Raw genomic sequence first — 17,536 nt, 5'->3', positions numbered from 1 at the left:
GAATTTTCACAATAAACGACATAAACAACATGTACTACCAAAACCCTGCAGCCATAGCTGGCTGCATGAGTCACTCCACAACAGCAGGAGCATCAGTCGGAGTATCAACATTTTTCAATGCACCTTTAAGATCAGCACACTAAATCAAAACACAGATCATACTTTGCAGCGATCATCCGAAGCGAAACATTTTATTTTAGGCCACTGAATAGCAGTGGCAGCTAGGGGTGTACGACTCCTCTAGAGCAGTTTTGAGTGAATATCTCATAGGTAGTGACTCAAGTTGCAATTTATTTTTCGATTTAAAGCTTTCGTGACTGCAGGGATTCATCATCTTGGTGCGTTTGGTAAAGTCACGTAGAAGGAAAATAATAAAATAATAAAAATAAAACATTATAAAATAATTCTCACGACGTTTCGGCCACAACGCAAGCAGCCGTCTTTAGGTGGAGAAACAGGTCTGTCGAGAAGACAGAGTTTGAATGACAAGCCCCAGGCTTGGAGCGACTATTTAAGCTGCGATGGAGGGGCGAAGAGCGTCTTGACAAAATAATTTGCATATCAAGAGGAGTTTAGCATATTTATGGGAAATGCAGATATGCGATTAGTACTACTTGTGAAATGCGTAGCAGGTTTGGCGAGGGTTTTAAAGTCATTATGCCCGTACATTATGCAGGATTAGCAGCATCAAAGGGAGGGAGTAAGGTTAGAATTAATAAAGGGAAGGAATGTTAATAATATGGCGCCGCAGCAACTAATGTGCTTATTGACTATACATTGTAATATTACACTATGTATTAACCAACCAACTGTATACCGCACTGCAATTTATTGGCAATAGCATTGCAGACCCTGGAATGCTGGGGGCATCGATAGCAAAGGCCCTTCCCATGAGCTGTCAAGCTCATTATCCCCCTCCAACCCCCCTAATAGATATCCAGTAGGGGGCCACGTGGGTGGGGGGAGTCAGAACGTTGGAACAACAAAACTAAGGCACGCCCTGATAGTGGCATTGTCTTTGGGGCCGTCCATAAATGACGTCACGCAATTTTGGACGATTTTTGACCCCCCTCATCGTCAAGAGAGACCCATAGAATCACACAAAAATTAATAGACTCACACAGAGATCCATAGGCTCCCACAGAGACCCATAGACTCACAGAGACCCATATACTCACACAGAGATTAAGACTCACACAGATATTCATAGACTCACACAGAGGCCCATAGATTCATACAGAGACCCATAGACTCACACAGAGATCCATAGACTTACACAGAGAACCATAGACTCACACAGAGACCCATAGACTAACACAGAGACCCATAGACTCACACAGAGACCCATAGACTCACACAGAGATTAAAAGACTCACACAGAGACCCATAGACTCACACAGAGACCCATAGACTCACACAGAGACCCATAGACTCACACAGAGACCCACAGGCTCACACAGAGACCCATAGGCTCACACAGAGATTAATAGACTCACACAGAGACCCATAGACTCACACAGAGATTCATAGACTCACACAGAGATCCATAGACTTACACAGAGATCCATAGACTTACACAGAGATCCATAGACTCACACAGAGATCCATAGACTCACACAGAGACCCATAGACTCACACAGAGACCCATAGACTCACGCAGAGACCCATAGACTCACGCAGAGACCCATAGACTCACACAGAGACCCATAGACTCACGCAGAGACCCATAGACTCACACAGAGACCCATAGACTCACACAGAGACCCATAGACTCACACAGAGACCCACAGACTCACACAGAAACCCATAGGCTCACACAGAGATTAATAGACTCACACAGAGACCCATAGACTCACACAGAGATTCATAGACTCACACAGAGATCCATAGACTTACACAGAGATCCATAGACTTACACAGAGATCCATAGACTTACACAGAGATCCATAGACTCACACAGATACCCATAGACTCACACAGAGACCCATAGACTCACACAGAGATCCATAGACTCACACAGAGATCCATAGACTCACACAGAGACCCATAGACTCACACAGAGACCCATAGACTCACACAGAGACCCATAGACTTACACAGAGATTAATAGACTAACACAGAGACCGTTAGCCAATCAGAGACGAGGGTTGACGCTGGCCTCGTGCAAAGGCTTTGGGGAAGGGGCGTTGCGGGGGGCGGAGCTGGATGAGGGGGGAAGGTGGGAGGGGGTGATGAGGGGGGGAGTGTGAGGGGGTGGTGAGGGGGACGGTGAGGGGGGTGGTGAGGGGGGTCGGTGAGGGGGGTGGTGAGTGGGGGAAGGTGGGAGGGAGGGGGTGTAAGGGGGGAGTGTGAGGGGGGTGGTGAGGGGGGTGGTGAGGGGGGTCGGTGAGGGGGGTGGTGAGTGGGGGAAGGTGGGAGGGAGGGGGTGTAACGGGGGAGTGTGAGGGGGGTGGTGAGGGGGGTGGTGAGGGGGGTCGGTGAGGGGGGTGGTGAGGGGGGGAAGGTGGGAGGGAGGGGGTGTAAGGGGGGGAGTGTGAGGGGGGTGGTGAGGGGGACGATGAGGGGGGTGGTGAGGGGGTGGTGAGGGGGGTGGTGAGGAGGGTTTGAGGGGGAGAGTTGAGGTGGGGAGTGTGAGGGTGGGTGAGGGGGGGGTGAGGTGGGAGGGAGGGGGGTGATGGAGAGGGGTGTGAGGGGGGGGGGTGAGGGGGGAAGGTGGGAGGGAGGGGGTGTAAGGGGGAAAGTGTGAGGGGGGTGGTGAGGGGGACAGTGAGGGGGGGTGGTGAGGGGGTTTGAGGGGGTGGTGAGGGGGGTGGTGAGGGGGTGGTGAGGGGGGTTTGAGGGGGTGAGGTGGGGAGTGTGAGGGTGGGTGAGGGGGTGTGAGGGGGGCGTGAAGGGAGTGTGAGGGTGGGTGTGGGGGGTTTGAGGGGGTGGTGAGGGGGGTGGTGAGGGGGTGGTGAGGGGGGTTTGAGGGGGAGAGGTGGGGAGTGTGAGGGTGGGTGAGGGGGGTGTGAGGGGGGAGTGTGAGGGGGTGGTGAGGGGGGGTGGTGAGGGGGGTTTGAGGGGGAGAGGTGAGGTGGGGAGTGTGAGGGTGGGTGAGGGGGGTGATGGAGAGGGGTGTGGAGGCTGGTGAGGGGGGAGGCGAGAGGGGGTCTTAGGGGGGAAGGTGGGAGGGGTGGGTGAGGGGGGTGTGAGGGGGGGGGGTATGACTGGGGGAGGTTGAGGAGGGGGTGGTGAGGGGGGTTTGAGGGGGTGAGGTGAGGGGGAGATGTGAGAGGGGGTGTGAAGGGTGGGTGAGGGGGGTGTGAGGGGGGGAAGTGAGGTGGGAGGGGGGTGATGGAGAGGTGTGTGGGGGGTGGTGAGGGGGGGGCAGGTGAGGTGGGAGGGAGGAGGGGGGTGAGTGGGTGGGTGTGTGGGGGGTGGTGAGGTGGGAGGGAGGGGGGTGATGGAGAGGTGTGTGGGGGGTGGTGAGGGGGGGGCAGGTGAGGTGGGAGGGAGGGGGGTGAGTGGGTGGGTGTGTGGGGGGTGGTGAGGGGGGGGCAGGTGAGGTGGGAGGGAGGGAGGGGGGTGAGTTGGTGGGTGTGTGGGGGGTGGTGAGGGGGGGCAGGTGAGGTGGGAGGGAGGGGGGTGATGAGGGGGAGATGTGAGGGGGGTTTAGTGAGGGAGAGTGGTGTCAGGGGGGGGCGGTGAAGGGAGGGGGAGGAGCTTATAAAGTGGGAGGAGCTTGAAGGCAGACGTCGGGACGGCGGGAAGTCACGGACCAATAGGCGCGCGTCTTACTGGGCGAGCGCGCGCGCTCCCGCCAACTCCCCGTCCAATCAGCGACGCGGACAGAGCGAGGTGGGTGGGAGGTTGCCGAAAGCGCTTCGTCATTATCGCGGCGAGGGAGTCGAAACGTTTCAAGCATCAAGCATCATCATCAGCAGAAGCCTTCGCGTAGTCGCAAAGCACCCACAGCCGCGTAACCGTCATGTCCGAGGTGAAGAAGAAGGAGCCGGCGCCAAAGAAGACGACGTCGTCGGCAGCGGACGAGAAGAATCGCAAGGAAAAGGCGTCCGATGAGAATCAGGTCCGAACGCCGTCGTGCCCCAACGCCGCCATTCGCTCCTGTCTCTCTCTATCTCTCTCCCCCTCGCCCCGCGAATCATTCACTCGGTCGTATCGATAACCCTGCTACGGTCGTCGATAGCTAATCGATAAGTGGTTTATCGGCTCAACATCGTCCGGTCCGTGGCCGCGGAGTTTCTTCGCCTCGTGCTGTTGATCGGCGCGTACAGTGCGTACAGTGCCATGACGTTACAGTCTGTAGCGAATGATGGGGAGAGATGGCCGAGGGGATGTTCGCTCACTTTGTCTCTCACTCTCTCTCACTCGCTCACGCTCACTCATGCTCACTCACTCTCTCACGCTCACTCACTCTCTCACTCACTCACACTCACTGTAACGCTCACTCACACTCTCACTCACTCACACTCTCTCACTCTCTCACTCATGCTCACTGTCATGCACTCTTACTCTCACACGCACTATCTCTCACGCTCTCACTCGCTCACTCACTCTCACACTCTCTCTCACTCACTCTCTCACTCTCACTCACTCTCTCACTCTCACTCACTCTCACACTCTCACTCACTCTCACACTCTCTCTCACTCACTCTCTCACGCACTCACTCACTCACGCTCACTCACTCATGCTCACTGTCATGCACTCTTACTCTCACACGCACTCTCTCTCACGCTCTCACTCGCTCACTCACTCTCACTCACTCTCTCACTCACTCTCTCACTCTCACTCACTCTCTCACTCTCACTCACTCTCTCACTCTCACACTCTCTCTCACTCACTCTCTCACGCACTCACTCACTCACGCTCACTCACTCATGCTCACTGTCATGCACTCTTACTCTCACACGCACTCTCTCTCACGCTCTCACTCGCTCACTCACTCTCACACTCTCTCTCACTCACTCTCTCACTCTCTCTCACTCTCACTCACTCTCACACTCTCACTCACTCTCACACTCTCTCTCACTCACTCTCTCACGCACTCACTCACTCACGCTCACTCACTCATGCTCACTGTCATGCACTCTTACTCTCACACGCACTCTCTCTCACGCTCTCACTCGCTCACTCACTCTCACACTCTCTCTCACTCACTCTCTCACTCTCTCTCACTCTCACTCACTCTCACACTCTCACTCACTCTCACACTCTCTCTCACTCACTCTCTCACGCACTCACTCACTCACGCTCACTCACTCATGCTCACTGTCATGCACTCTTACTCTCACACGCACTCTCTCTCACGCTCACACTCACTGTCACGCACTCACTCTCACACTCACTCACTCTCACTGTCACGCACTCACTCACTCACGCTCACTCACTCATGCTCACTGTCATGCACTCTTATTCTCACACGCACTCTCTCTCACGCTCTCACTCGCTCACTCACTCTCACACTCTCACTCACTCTCACACTCTCACTCACTCTCACACTCTCACACTCTCACTCACTCTCACACTCTCACTCACTCTCACACTCTCTCTCACTCTCACACTCTCACTCACTCTCTCACTCTCACTCACTCTCACACTCTCACTCACTCTCACACTCTCACTCACTCTCTCTCTCACACGCGCACTCACACTCATGTTCACTGTCACGCACTCTTACTCTCTCTCACACTCTCACTCACGCTCTCACTCGCACTCTCTCACTCACGCTCTCACTCACTCTCTCTCACACTCTCTCACTCACACACACTCTCACGCTCTCTCTCACGCACTGTTACTCACTCTCTCTCTCACGCTCTCTCACTCTCATTCACGCTCTCTCATGCACACTCACTGTCACACACTCTTACTCTCACACTCTCACGCACTTACTCACACTCACTCTCTCACTCACGCTCACTCACTCACTCACTCTCTCACTCACTCATGCTCACTGTAATGCACTCTTACTCTCACACTCACTCACGCACTCACACTCACTCACGCTCTCATGCACTCTCGCTCATGCCCTCTCATGCACTATCACTCACGCTCTCTCACTCATGCTCTCACTCACTCTCACTCATGCTCACTGTCACGCACTCTCACTCACGCACTCTCACGCACTCTCACTCATGCTCACTGTCACGCTCTCGCACTCTTACTCTCACTCACTCACGCTCTCACACTCTCACTCACACTCACTGTCACCCTCTCTCACGCACTGTCACTCACTGTCTCACTCTCTCACTTACTCTCACTCACACTCACTCACGCACTCTAACTCACGCTCTCACACTCACTCACGCTCCCTCACTCACACTCGCTCTCACACGCACTCTCACTCATGCTCACTGTCACGGTCTCTCACTCATGCTCACTGTCACGCACTCTTACTCACTCTCACGTACTCTCACTCACGCTCTCACACTCACTCACACTCTTTCACTCACGCCCCCTCAATCCTCTCACGCCCTCTCACTCTCTCTCTCTCACGCTCTCTATAACTAACAAACATGGAACGCCATTCACGAAATAACAAACTGCGCTTGTTACGTGAATGTGTTTTTAATACATTTGGCAAGTCGTGTGTGTAGTGGGGAGTGGTAGCGTAGCGGTTCGCCCTGCAAACCCGGCGACCCGAGTTCGATTCCCGCTCACGGCCAACACCACTGACGATCATCTGAACCGGGCCTGGGCCTCACCCTAGGTTGACTCGGCCTCAAATGAGTACCTGGTGCGGTGTGTCAAAAGCTTCGCCACTGGGGAGACAAAGGCGGCCGGGCGTGGTGCTGGCCACCCACTCCCTCGCGAGGCGCTCCGGCCTTCATAGGTGCTGCTCGCTAACAGCACTTGCCCCAGCAGTCTGTTAAGGCTATACGGGGGAGATCTTTGTCTTTGTTACATGCACCACTTGCACCCTGTTTGCCCGTGACTTTGCATGCACTCTTTGACAACCTCTATTTGCCGGTGGCGGTCCCTTACGCACCCAGCTTTGACCACGATTCGCTCATTGGTCTCGTGATATTAAATGTGGCAATTCGTATTAAAACACATGGGTAGGCTTTCGCGACTAAGATTATCCATAATAAGAGATTTTATTGTGGGTTAGATCGCTTCGCCTGGTGAGGCCCGTTGTAGTTACCGACGAAACGTCACTGTACTCGAATTGTTGTGGGTTCATTCTCCAACACTCAACCGGTTAGTGCTGAACTAGTAACGAATTGGCCACGTTTTGTTAACGTGACATCTATAATCGACTTATTATGACATTAATATGTTCTAGACTCGCACGCTCTGTGCTTGTATTAATGTGTGTGCTGTACACAATATACACAACAGTATATACAAGAGACGGGAGCGACGCTCGCAACAAAAAAGAGCGGAGCGCCGGGTGGCTTAAACGAAGCAAGTTGGCACAGTATGGAGCACAGCTGGTGCATCTGCCAGTCATCTCTAAGTCAACATGGGTCTGTTCCGTGATCTACTAAGCAGCGATCCACCCGCACTTCGTGTGGCCTCAAGGTGCACCTAGCCTGGCACAAGCACCGTGGTTACATCGCCGCCACTTGGTGGCGAACGTTGATTGTTTTATACATTACGTAATTTGTACAAGTCGGGGAGACCAGGCCCCAACTTACATATTCGTCTTCTGTTTGGCATTGGTTATTTATAACGTAAAGATATTTCAGTGACGCGACAGCTTCAGGCGATGCGGAATTATTGCCTTCCGCGCCTCAGTTGAATTTGCGAAGTTGTCAGTAAATTTCGCCATTCAACGCAGTTAAACGGCAGCATGCACCACCCAAAACGTCTGGTGAGGAAACCAATGATTGTCTAACGAAAGACGTTAGAAACGAACCCTGAAAAGCTACGCGAAGATACGTGGAGAGATGCCTTCTTGGAATTACAGAATCGGAATATTTATTTGTGCCGGAGGAATGCGATCAGCTGTAAAGACATGTTCACAGATGTCCAGTAGTTTTTCACAGATGTCCAGTAGATTGACAGACATAGGGAGGAACACGCGGATTAGAGAACACACACAGGTTAATGACACCGCTCAAACTGCTACAGGTTCGTGGGCTTCGGCAGGACACGGCGTGAGAAGGGATCGGTTCCATCTTTATTTTACGCGCCAATATCGCCCCCCTCATTAAAGTGGGCATCGGTGCACATTACAGCAGAACGGGAATGGCGCGGGGGGCATGGAGAGCAACACGACCCTCGGCGGCTAACACGGACTGGGAAAAGTGAATTGCAAAGTGAATTGCAGTGTTCTTGGTTCTTTCGGTAAAGTCACGTAGAAGGGACGTAATAAAATAATAAAAATAAAACATAAAATCATTCTCACGACGTTTCGGCCCCAACGCAAGCAGCCGTCCTCAGACCTGGTCTTCACCTGAGGACGGCTGCTTGCGTTGTGGCCGAAACGTCGTGAGAATGATTTTATGTTTTATTTTTATTATTTTATTCCCTTCTACGTGACTTTACCGAAAGAACCAAGAAGATGAATCCCTGCAGTCACGAAAGCTTTAAATCGAAAAATTAATTGCAGTGGTCAGGAATTCTCACTCACTCTCACTCATGCTCACTGTCACGCTCTCTCTTAGGCCCTCTCACTCTCACGCTCTCACTCTCTGTAACTAACATACATGGAACGCCATTCACGAAATAACCAACTGCGCTTGTTTTTCAGTTAATGTGTTTTTAATACATTTGGCAAGTCGTGTGTGTGTAGTGGGGAGCGGTAGCGTAGCGGTTCGCCCTGCAAACCCGGCGACCCGAGTTCCATTCCCGCTCACGGCCAACACCACTGACGATCATCTGAACTGGGCCTGGGCCTCACCCTAGGTTGACTCGGCCTCAAACGAGTACCTGGTGCGGTGTGTCAAAAGCTTCGCCACTGGGGAGATGGGGAGTAGCGGGCTGACGAATGGAACGTGTCCCAGAGAGTACCTCCACGGAGGAGATGGAACGATGAAAAAAGTACCGCGTGCAAGTGCTGGGGTGGGTTGTTACATCACAAGATCGTGAGAGGTAGCTTGGGGGTGGGGGGATGTCTTCATCCAGCAGTGGAGTGACCGTGGCTCACGGTGATAATGAGAACATTTACATGATAACAGTATACCGTGTGATGGGAAAAATGAATTGGTTTTACCCTTTGCTGGCAATTAAAACCGGAGGTGTTAATTCATAATATAGGTTTTTGGGTCAGATCGCGTTATTTATAAATGTGTCATAACCCTCCACCACCCGACACGGCCAAACAGTAAAAAAAGTGTCACGTTTTCAAAGGACAAAATAATTCACTTCTTTAGCCCACCGGTGTGCTGAAGAGATGATCAACAGCATTTTAAATTTGAGTAGTACGACGTTTCGCTGATAATTACAATCAGCTTCATCGGGCAAGAATGGTGAAGCTCTCCTGTTGCTTCCGGTCTTAAATAGAGCAGCAGCATCAGGGTGACGTCATCGTTTAATTCAATTCAATCTGGTGCAGTGATTCGAGGCAAGGAGGGGGGGGGGGGTATTGTAATTATATAGATTGGTAATCATTCAATTGTTATTCATTGGTATTTGTTTCCCTTATAAGGAATTGTCATTGTATTTATTTGATAATACGCTTCCAGGCCGCACTAAGCCTAGGAGGTGTTAAGATGTTCAAACACCAAATATAAACCTTTTGCAAGGAATGAAGTAGATGCATTAACCACGCGCACTACTTGCGGTCAACATGCAAACAAAACATCCTCTGATAATATAGACGATTGGCTTAGACCAGGGACAGTCTTCTTTATGGCCTTGTCTCACCAGTGTTAGACCAGAGAACGACGAACAGTACAGAGGCGATGCAAGTATCGGGGCGTTTATAGCTCGGGCCGAGCAGTTGTCTGGGATACCTTTTTAAATCCTTTATATTAAGTTCGCTTGCTTGCTTAGGACCGTGCAAATCTTTCGGTCGTTTTTTAACCCACTTCCTGTGATCCAATCGAGCTGACATTTTGCACACAGACTCGTTGTGCGTGACAATTAATGTTCGTGACATTTTTTTTCCAAAATTTTACATTTTTTAGGAAAAAATAAATTATATTTAATTACCAATTGCTTAATGGTGGCAGGCAATCATCTGACCCATAGGTGGCAGCCATCTCAAGCCAGAGGACGAGAGGACTGTAGCCGCCACGCATATACAGGATTTATAGTGAAAAACTTTGTTTTTACGGGTTAATTTTGTCAGTTCCGAAGGAGCAGCCAATAATTAAACCGCTGCCTGGATTAATCGTTCACAGATAATCGAAGAATTATACATATAAATACTTATTCTTGGTTCTTTCGGTAAAGTCACGTAGAAGGGAAATAATAATAATAAAAATATAAAACAATAAAAATTCTCACGACGTTTCGACTGCAACACAAGCAATCATCATCAGGTGTGAAATCCACAGCAAGAACATTTGAAAAAAAGAACCAAGAATATGAATCCCTGCAGTCACGAAAGCTTTAAATCAAAAAAATATAAATACTCAATAAGAAACATTACTTTGTAGTAGTAGGTTTTTACCCTTTTAAACTGGTACAAAACTGACACCTTTATTTTGTACCAGTTTAAAAGGGTAAAAACCTACTACTATATTTTGCCACTGGTAAAAGAGATCTCATAGTGTAGAAACATTACTTTATTTTGACACACAGAGAGACAGACTCCTGCTTATATACTGTGCGGTTCGTTTTTTGTCGGTTGCTCCCTTTGTTAATTACCTCTCCCCCCCCCCGCGCCCTCACCCCCTGCGTCCCTTACCCCCACATCGTCATCATCAGGACCTTTCTGATGAAGACAAGCAGCTGCAGGAGGAGCTGTCGCTGCTGGTGGAGCGCCTCTCCGAGACGGAGACCCCCGCCCTGCAGCGCGCCGCCTTGGAGGAGCTGCGCCGTCAGATCCGCAGCTCCACCACCTCCATGACGTCCGTGCCCAAGCCGCTCAAGTTCCTGCGGCCGCACTACGCCGCCCTCTGCGCCGCCTGGGAGGCCACTCCCCCCGGCGAGGAGCGCCGGTTCTGCGCCGACATCGTCTCGGTGCTCGCCATGACGGTGAGCGCCGAGCGCGACTGCCTGCGCTACCGCCTGCGCGGCTCGCAGGAGCCGCTGGCGTCGTGGGGGCACGAGTACGTGCGCCACCTCGCCGGCGAGGTGGCCAAGGCCTGGCAGGACACGACCGAGGAGGACGGCGGCGGCAGCGGCGAATCCGACGGCGTGGCGCCGGCCGGGGGCGGGCGCCCGGCGCTGCTGAAGCTGGTGGAGGAGATCGTCCCGTACGACATGGCGCACAACGCGGAGCCCGAGGCGTGCGACCTCCTCATGGAGATCGAGCGTCTGGACCTGCTGTCGGCGCACGTCGACGAGTCGACGTTCACCAAGGTGTGCCTCTACCTGACGTCGTGCGTGAGCTACGTGCCCGAGCCCGAGAGCGGCGCCCTGCTCCGCTGCGCCCTATCCACGCTGCGCCAGTTCGGGCGCCACCCCGAGGCTCTGCGCCTCGCGCTTCAGCTCAACGACGCCGACCTCATCGCCGACGTCTTCTCGTCGTGCCGCGACGTCACCGTGCAGAAGCAGATGGCCTTCGTGCTGGGCCGCCACGGCGTCTTCCTCGAGCTCAGCGAGGAGCTGGAGGAGTTCGAGGACCTCACCGAGATCATGTCTAACGTGCAGCTCAACTCGAACTTCCTGTCGCTGGCGCGCGAGCTCGACATCATGGAGCCCAAGGTGCCCGAGGACATCTACAAGACCCACCTGGAGAACAACCGCTTCGGCCCCAGCGGCTCGCAGGTGGACTCGGCGCGCATGAACCTGGCGTCGTCGTTCGTCAACGGCTTCGTGAACGCCGCCTTCGGCCAGGACAAGCTGCTGACGGAGGAGGGCAACAAGTGGCTGTACAAGAACAAGGAGCACGGCATGCTGAGCGCCACGGCCTCGCTGGGCCTCGTGCTGCTGTGGGACGTCGACGGGGGCCTGACGCAGATCGACAAGTACCTGTACTCCACGGAGGAGTACATCAAGGCGGGCGCGCTGCTGGCGTGCGGCATCGTCAACTCGGGCGTGCGCAACGAGTGCGACCCGGCGCTGGCGCTGCTCTCCGACTACGTGCTGCACGCGAGCAACACGACGCGCGTCGGCGCCGTCTTCGGCCTGGGCCTGGCGTACGCCGGCTCGAACCGCGAGGACGTGCTCGCGCTGCTCCTGCCGGCGCTCGCCGACGGCAAGGCGAGCATGGAGGCGGTGGGCGTGGCGGCGCTGGCCTGCGGCATGATCGCCGTGGGCTCGTGCAACGGCGACGTCACCTCGGCCGTGCTGCAGGCGCTCATGGAGAAGTCGGAGGCGGAGCTGCGCGAGACCTACGCCAAGTGGCTGGCGCTGGGGCTGGCGCTCACCTACCTGGGGCGCGGCGAGGCCGTCGAGACCATCCTGGCGGCGCTCGAGGTGGTACCGGAGCCGTTCCGCAGCTTCGCCAACGTGCTGGTGGACGTGTGCGCGTACGCCGGCTCGGGGAACGTGCTCAAGGTGCAGCAGCTGCTGCACGTGTGCAGCGAGCACTACGAGGGCAAGAAGGACTCGTCGGGGGAGGAGGGCGCCGACAAGAAGGACAAGAAGAAGGACGCGGCGGGGGGCGGCTCGGGGGCCGACGCCGGCGCGCACCAGGGCGCCGCCGTGCTGGGCATCGCCCTCATCTCCATGGGCGAGGAGATCGGCGGCGAGATGGCGCTGCGCACCTTCGGCCACCTGCTGCGCTACGGCGAGGCGCACGTGCGGCGCGCCGTCCCGCTGGCGCTGGCGCTCCTCTCGGTGTCCAACCCGCGGCTGGGCCTGCTCGACACGCTCAGCAAGTTCTCGCACGACTCGGACGCCGAGGTGGCGCACAACGCCATCTTCGCCATGGGCATCGTGGGCAGCGGCACCAACAACGCGCGTCTCGCCGCCATGCTGCGCCAGCAGGCGCAGTACCACGCCAAGGACCCCAACAACCTGTTCATGGTGCGCCTGGCGCAAGGCCTCACGCACCTGGGCAAGGGCACGCTGTCACTGTCGCCCTACCACAGCGACCGGCAGCTGCTGTCGCAGGTGGCGCTGGCGGGCCTGCTGGCGGTGCTCGTGTCCTTCCTGGACGTGCGCACGGTCATCCTGGGCCGCTCGCACTACGTGCTGTACGCGCTCGTGTCGGCCATGCAGCCGCGCATGCTGGTGACGTTCGACGAGGAGCTGCGCCCGCTGCCCGTGGCGGTGCGCGTGGGCCAGGCGGTGGACGTCGTGGGCCAGGCGGGCAAGCCCAAGACCATCACGGGCTTCCAGACGCACACGACGCCCGTGCTGCTGGCGCACGGGGAGCGCGCGGAGCTCGCCACCGAGGAGTACCTGCCCGTCACGCCCATCGTGGAGGGCTTCGTCATCCTGCGCAAGAACCCCAACTACGACAGCTGAGGGGAGAGACGAGGCGGCGGCGGGTGGAGGGGTGCAGAGAGAGAGAGAGCGGAGTGGGAGGGAAGGAGGGAGGGAGAGACGCAGAGAGGATTGGAGTGGGGAGGAGAGAGAGTGTACGGGTTAGCAGGGAAGAGGGAGGAGAGACACTAGGGAGTAGAGGAGAGGGAGGGAGAGACGGAGAGAGGATTGGAGTAAGGAGGAGAGAGAGTGTACGGGTTAGCGGGAAAAAGGAGGAGAGACACTAGGGAGTAGGGGAAAGGAGAGGAAGGGAGGGAGAGACGGAGAGGATTGGAGTGGGGAGGAGGAGAGAGAGTGTACGGGTTAGCAGGGAAGAGGGAGGAGAGACGCTAGGGAGTAGGGAAGAGGAGTGGGAGGGAAGGAGGGAGGGAGGGAGAGACGGAGAGGATTGGAGTAGGGAGGAGAGAGAGTGTACGGGTTAGCAGGGAAGAGGGAGGGAGAGACGCTAGGGAGTAGGGAAGAGGAGAGGGAGGGAGGGAGGGGGAGAGGTGGGGAGAGACGGGAAGATATCAAGATGGGCGACGGAAGGGAGATGAGGGAGTGACCAAAAGATGCTCCTCCTGAAATCTTCGGAATTTGGATCACATCTTTCACTTCGTTCAGACTCAACTCGGTTTAAGAGTGTGGGGGGCTATGGCACCTTCAATCAAAGTATAACTGCGGTTAGGAAGGGGGAGTCAGCAAGGAGACATGCCTCAGTTGCTGCATAGAAAATGGTTTAGGGGTTGCTTGCAGCCCTGCCGCACAAGGCCACGATCAACACCCTAGGGGGTCTAATCCTCGAGTCTTTACAGCAGTGATTACTCTTTGGTTCTTTCGGTAAAGTGACGTATGAAGGGAAAAAAATCAATAAAATACTAGCATACGACGTTTCGATTGCAACACAAGCAATCATCATCAGGTATGCATAAATGAAATAGAAACACAAATCTAGTATGCTTAGAAATGTAATGTAATACAACAGAGAGTCGGATAACATAACAGGCAACATCCTACCTGATTGATTACGTTCTTCCTGAGAATGCTAAATTTGAGAGAGAGATAAAACACAGAACCAGAGACACATAGACAGACACATTTCATTTATACCTGCTGACGATTGCTTGTGTTGCAATCGAAACGTCGTGTGCTAGTATTTAATTTATTATTTTCTCTTTATACGCGACTTTACCGAAAGAACCAAAGAGTAATTCTTGCAGTCACGAAAGCTCCAAATTAAGTTTTAGAGCAGTGATCCTTAACATTCACTGCAGCCTTTGCAGCCCCTTTGGTTCTCAACCGTTGAAGCAAAAAATTATAATGCAAATAAATACGAAGGTTTGATGAAACAAAGTTAGTGGTACTTTACGTACCCGTGCTTATTTCGTGTTTTCGACGATTTACCTTCTAACGAGACAGAAATCTGGCCAGATCTCGCACACCCCCAGAAAGGTCATCTTGCACCCCCCCCCCCCCCCCCCCCGGTTAAGAACCACTGGCTCAGAGGATGATCTGGCTGAGGGTTATGGAAGGTTTCGGGGCCTTCTCTCACACCCTGCTCGCATTCGCACGATGACTCGGACCTGACGATTCGAGTTTCGGGGGGGAGTTATAGCACTGTTGCGATTTAAGGGGCGAACTAGGATTTGGGGTGGCGTTTTGGGTGTTGAAGGATGGCTGGGGGGGAGGGGGATGGTGGTTGTGACCTGGTAAGACTCGTGGTAAGGGCAATACCAAGTCTGGCTCTCTTACCGTGCGGTGCCCGGGTTTAGAGTTACGGCTAAAGGGTGCCACGGTGGCGAGATGTTGACTACCTCGCCTGGTATACAGGAGGTGTCGTGGGTTAGATCCCGACCCTGACGCCTGCTGCTGCTGTATATTTGGAGGTTGTATGTTCACCCTGTGGTCGCGTGGATTTTTCTCCGGGTCCTCCGTTTTTTTCCCCCCCACCACGTTTAGAATCGGAATCGCGTGGTTTTTTTTGTATTTGGCAACTCGTACAAATTTCCACGTGACGATGAACTGCTTCGCGTCGAGCTTATCGTTTGCGATAGCCCGGGGGTCTTCTGATTTAAATAAAAAGCTAAGCAGCTAAGTGGGGCGTTACCCGGTAAAATAAAATAAAAAACTTTATTGTTTTAAAGTTTCAGTTTGTGTTCCTGCTCTTTCGCAGGTTTACCCCTCCACGGAGGTCACAGTTGCAGATTGAAAGTCGGGTTCAGAGTTTAATCGAGACCGGAGCTCACCTAGGGGTTATTAAACCCCACCCTCCTCCCCCCCCCCCCTCTTTTACACTCGAACCAGACTCGACACGGCTTTGTAAAAACAAAAATACAAATAAATGTACACGATAAAAATATAATGTCATGTTGTGCATTTCAAAAAGCTGCGTCCTCGTGTTTAGATTTGGGGGGGGGGGGGGGGCCGCTCGCTTTGTGGGAATCCCACATTTGTTATGGCTGGGGCCAGGTTATCCGTAGAACAATTGCCTACTGACTTCTCAATGTAGTCCCCTACGTGTTTTATCCACTCCGGAGGGGATGATGGGCTGAGCTGACCGCAGCGCAGGTGACCCCAGCATAGATTGGTCCCCTGCAGCTTAGACCTGTTCCGTCAGAACAGGTGCCGTAGTGGTCACGACGATTGCCGAATCGGTTTCGTCAGGAAGAACAACGTTATATCGCATTTACATTTTGTTCCAAACAAAACCCGCTCGTTTGGAACGGCGGGAATCTTATTCAGAATTGCGGAGTGCCGACGCCTCGACCGGGAAGTCGCGCTTTTACGTGTTGCGGAGATTTTTTTCTGTTTGTTATCACGGTTTGGGAATAACCCACGAACTTTCCTTTACCCAGGATTCGGTGTTGGTCCTGTTCCGCGGTCCCATACCAGCCAACCCATCCCTCCACGCGCATGCAAAGGGCATCTGACGCTGGTCCAATTTACTCGCCTGGTCGTTGACACAGGTGGCCATCGGTTAAGTTTCACTGCTGGGCCTCGTTCCATCAGAGTGCTACGGAAACCCGTGCAAAGTCGCCGCCGCCGCCGCAGATGATTAGATCACATTCTCGTAGCAAGTGGTGGCGGGGGGGGGGTCTGTGTGCGCGCGTGTGCGGTACATTCGGAACTGGATTTGTGCTTCGTATGTATTCGTAGAGGCTTGTGGAAGGGCGGCTGCCTCGGACACGCTAATCCGGCAGTCCCAGCGACGCAGGTGCGCGCGTGTTTCTTTTCGTCGGCAACAAGTAATAAAACGTTTGTACTTGTAGTTGTGCTCGTTTTGGTGGCTTCGTACGCACGCGCGGTCATTACGCCGGCTTGCGTAGGCGGGACGGCGTTTGCCCGAATGGAACGCGACGACGGATGTATCGAAACGGCGTCAAATCGAAGTGGTTTAAGGTCGGCGGAGGCGATGAATGCTGAGATGCGACGGGTAGCGAGAAAGGACTGACGATGCTGAATAATCTATACTGGGTGAATCCGATGAGCCGTTAAGAAGCGCTTTTTCACAGATGTCCGATAGGGGGGCACGGGGTCAGAACGTTAGAACAACAAACGATACAGATACACGGTCGGAGTGCAAAGATACAAATGCGCGGGTTGAGGAGACTCAAATCGGGGTTGCGGTATCGATAAAGCAGCGACGTATTTGCGAAATTACTTAAAAGGGTGGAGAAATGTAAATCGGGGTATGACTAAATACAATCGTCTGTCTTTCAACACTGAGCTATGAGCTTGTTTTTCAGAAGCGACTTTGCTACCACAAACGAGAGCTCAACGAAGTTGTTTATCATCACGCGGACAATTTATAGCAGTAGCCAAATACTCTGAACGCGTGACGTTGATTCTAAACGTGGAGGGGGGGAAACCGGAGGACCCCTAGAAAAATACACGCGACCACGGGGAGAGAGACACGGAAAACTTCATATACAGCAGCAGCAGGCGTCAGGGTCGGGATCGAACCCACGACCTCCTGCATACCAGACGAGGTAGTTAACATCTCCTAACCACCGTGATGATGAGAGAGAGACACGCACACTCCAAATATACAGCAGCAGGCGTCAGGGT

The 17,536-nt window shown here is 53.8% G+C and overlaps 1 protein-coding gene across 1 annotated transcript; it reads left to right on the top strand.

Moving 5' to 3' along the window:
• The first annotated feature begins 3,827 nt into the window (after nucleotides 1-3,827).
• PSMD2 (proteasome 26S subunit ubiquitin receptor, non-ATPase 2) lies at nucleotides 3,828-13,553 on the top strand. Its single transcript, XM_061577334.1, has 2 exons — nucleotides 3,828-4,066; nucleotides 10,820-13,553. The coding sequence occupies exons 1-2, from the start codon at nucleotides 3,968-3,970 to the stop codon at nucleotides 13,469-13,471; spliced, it is 2,751 nt and encodes a 916-aa protein (XP_061433318.1). The 5' UTR covers nucleotides 3,828-3,967; the 3' UTR covers nucleotides 13,472-13,553.
• Nucleotides 13,554-17,536: the final 3,983 nt, after the last annotated feature.

Source organism: Lethenteron reissneri, chromosome 64 (genome assembly GCF_015708825.2).
Source record: "Lethenteron reissneri isolate LAM-NWPU_2019-01 chromosome 64, ASM1570882v1, whole genome shotgun sequence".
Lineage (NCBI taxonomy): Eukaryota > Metazoa > Chordata > Hyperoartia > Petromyzontiformes > Petromyzontidae > Lethenteron > Lethenteron reissneri.
The sequence above is the reverse complement of the archived record's forward strand: the minus strand, read 5'-3'. Positions and strand labels throughout refer to the sequence as shown.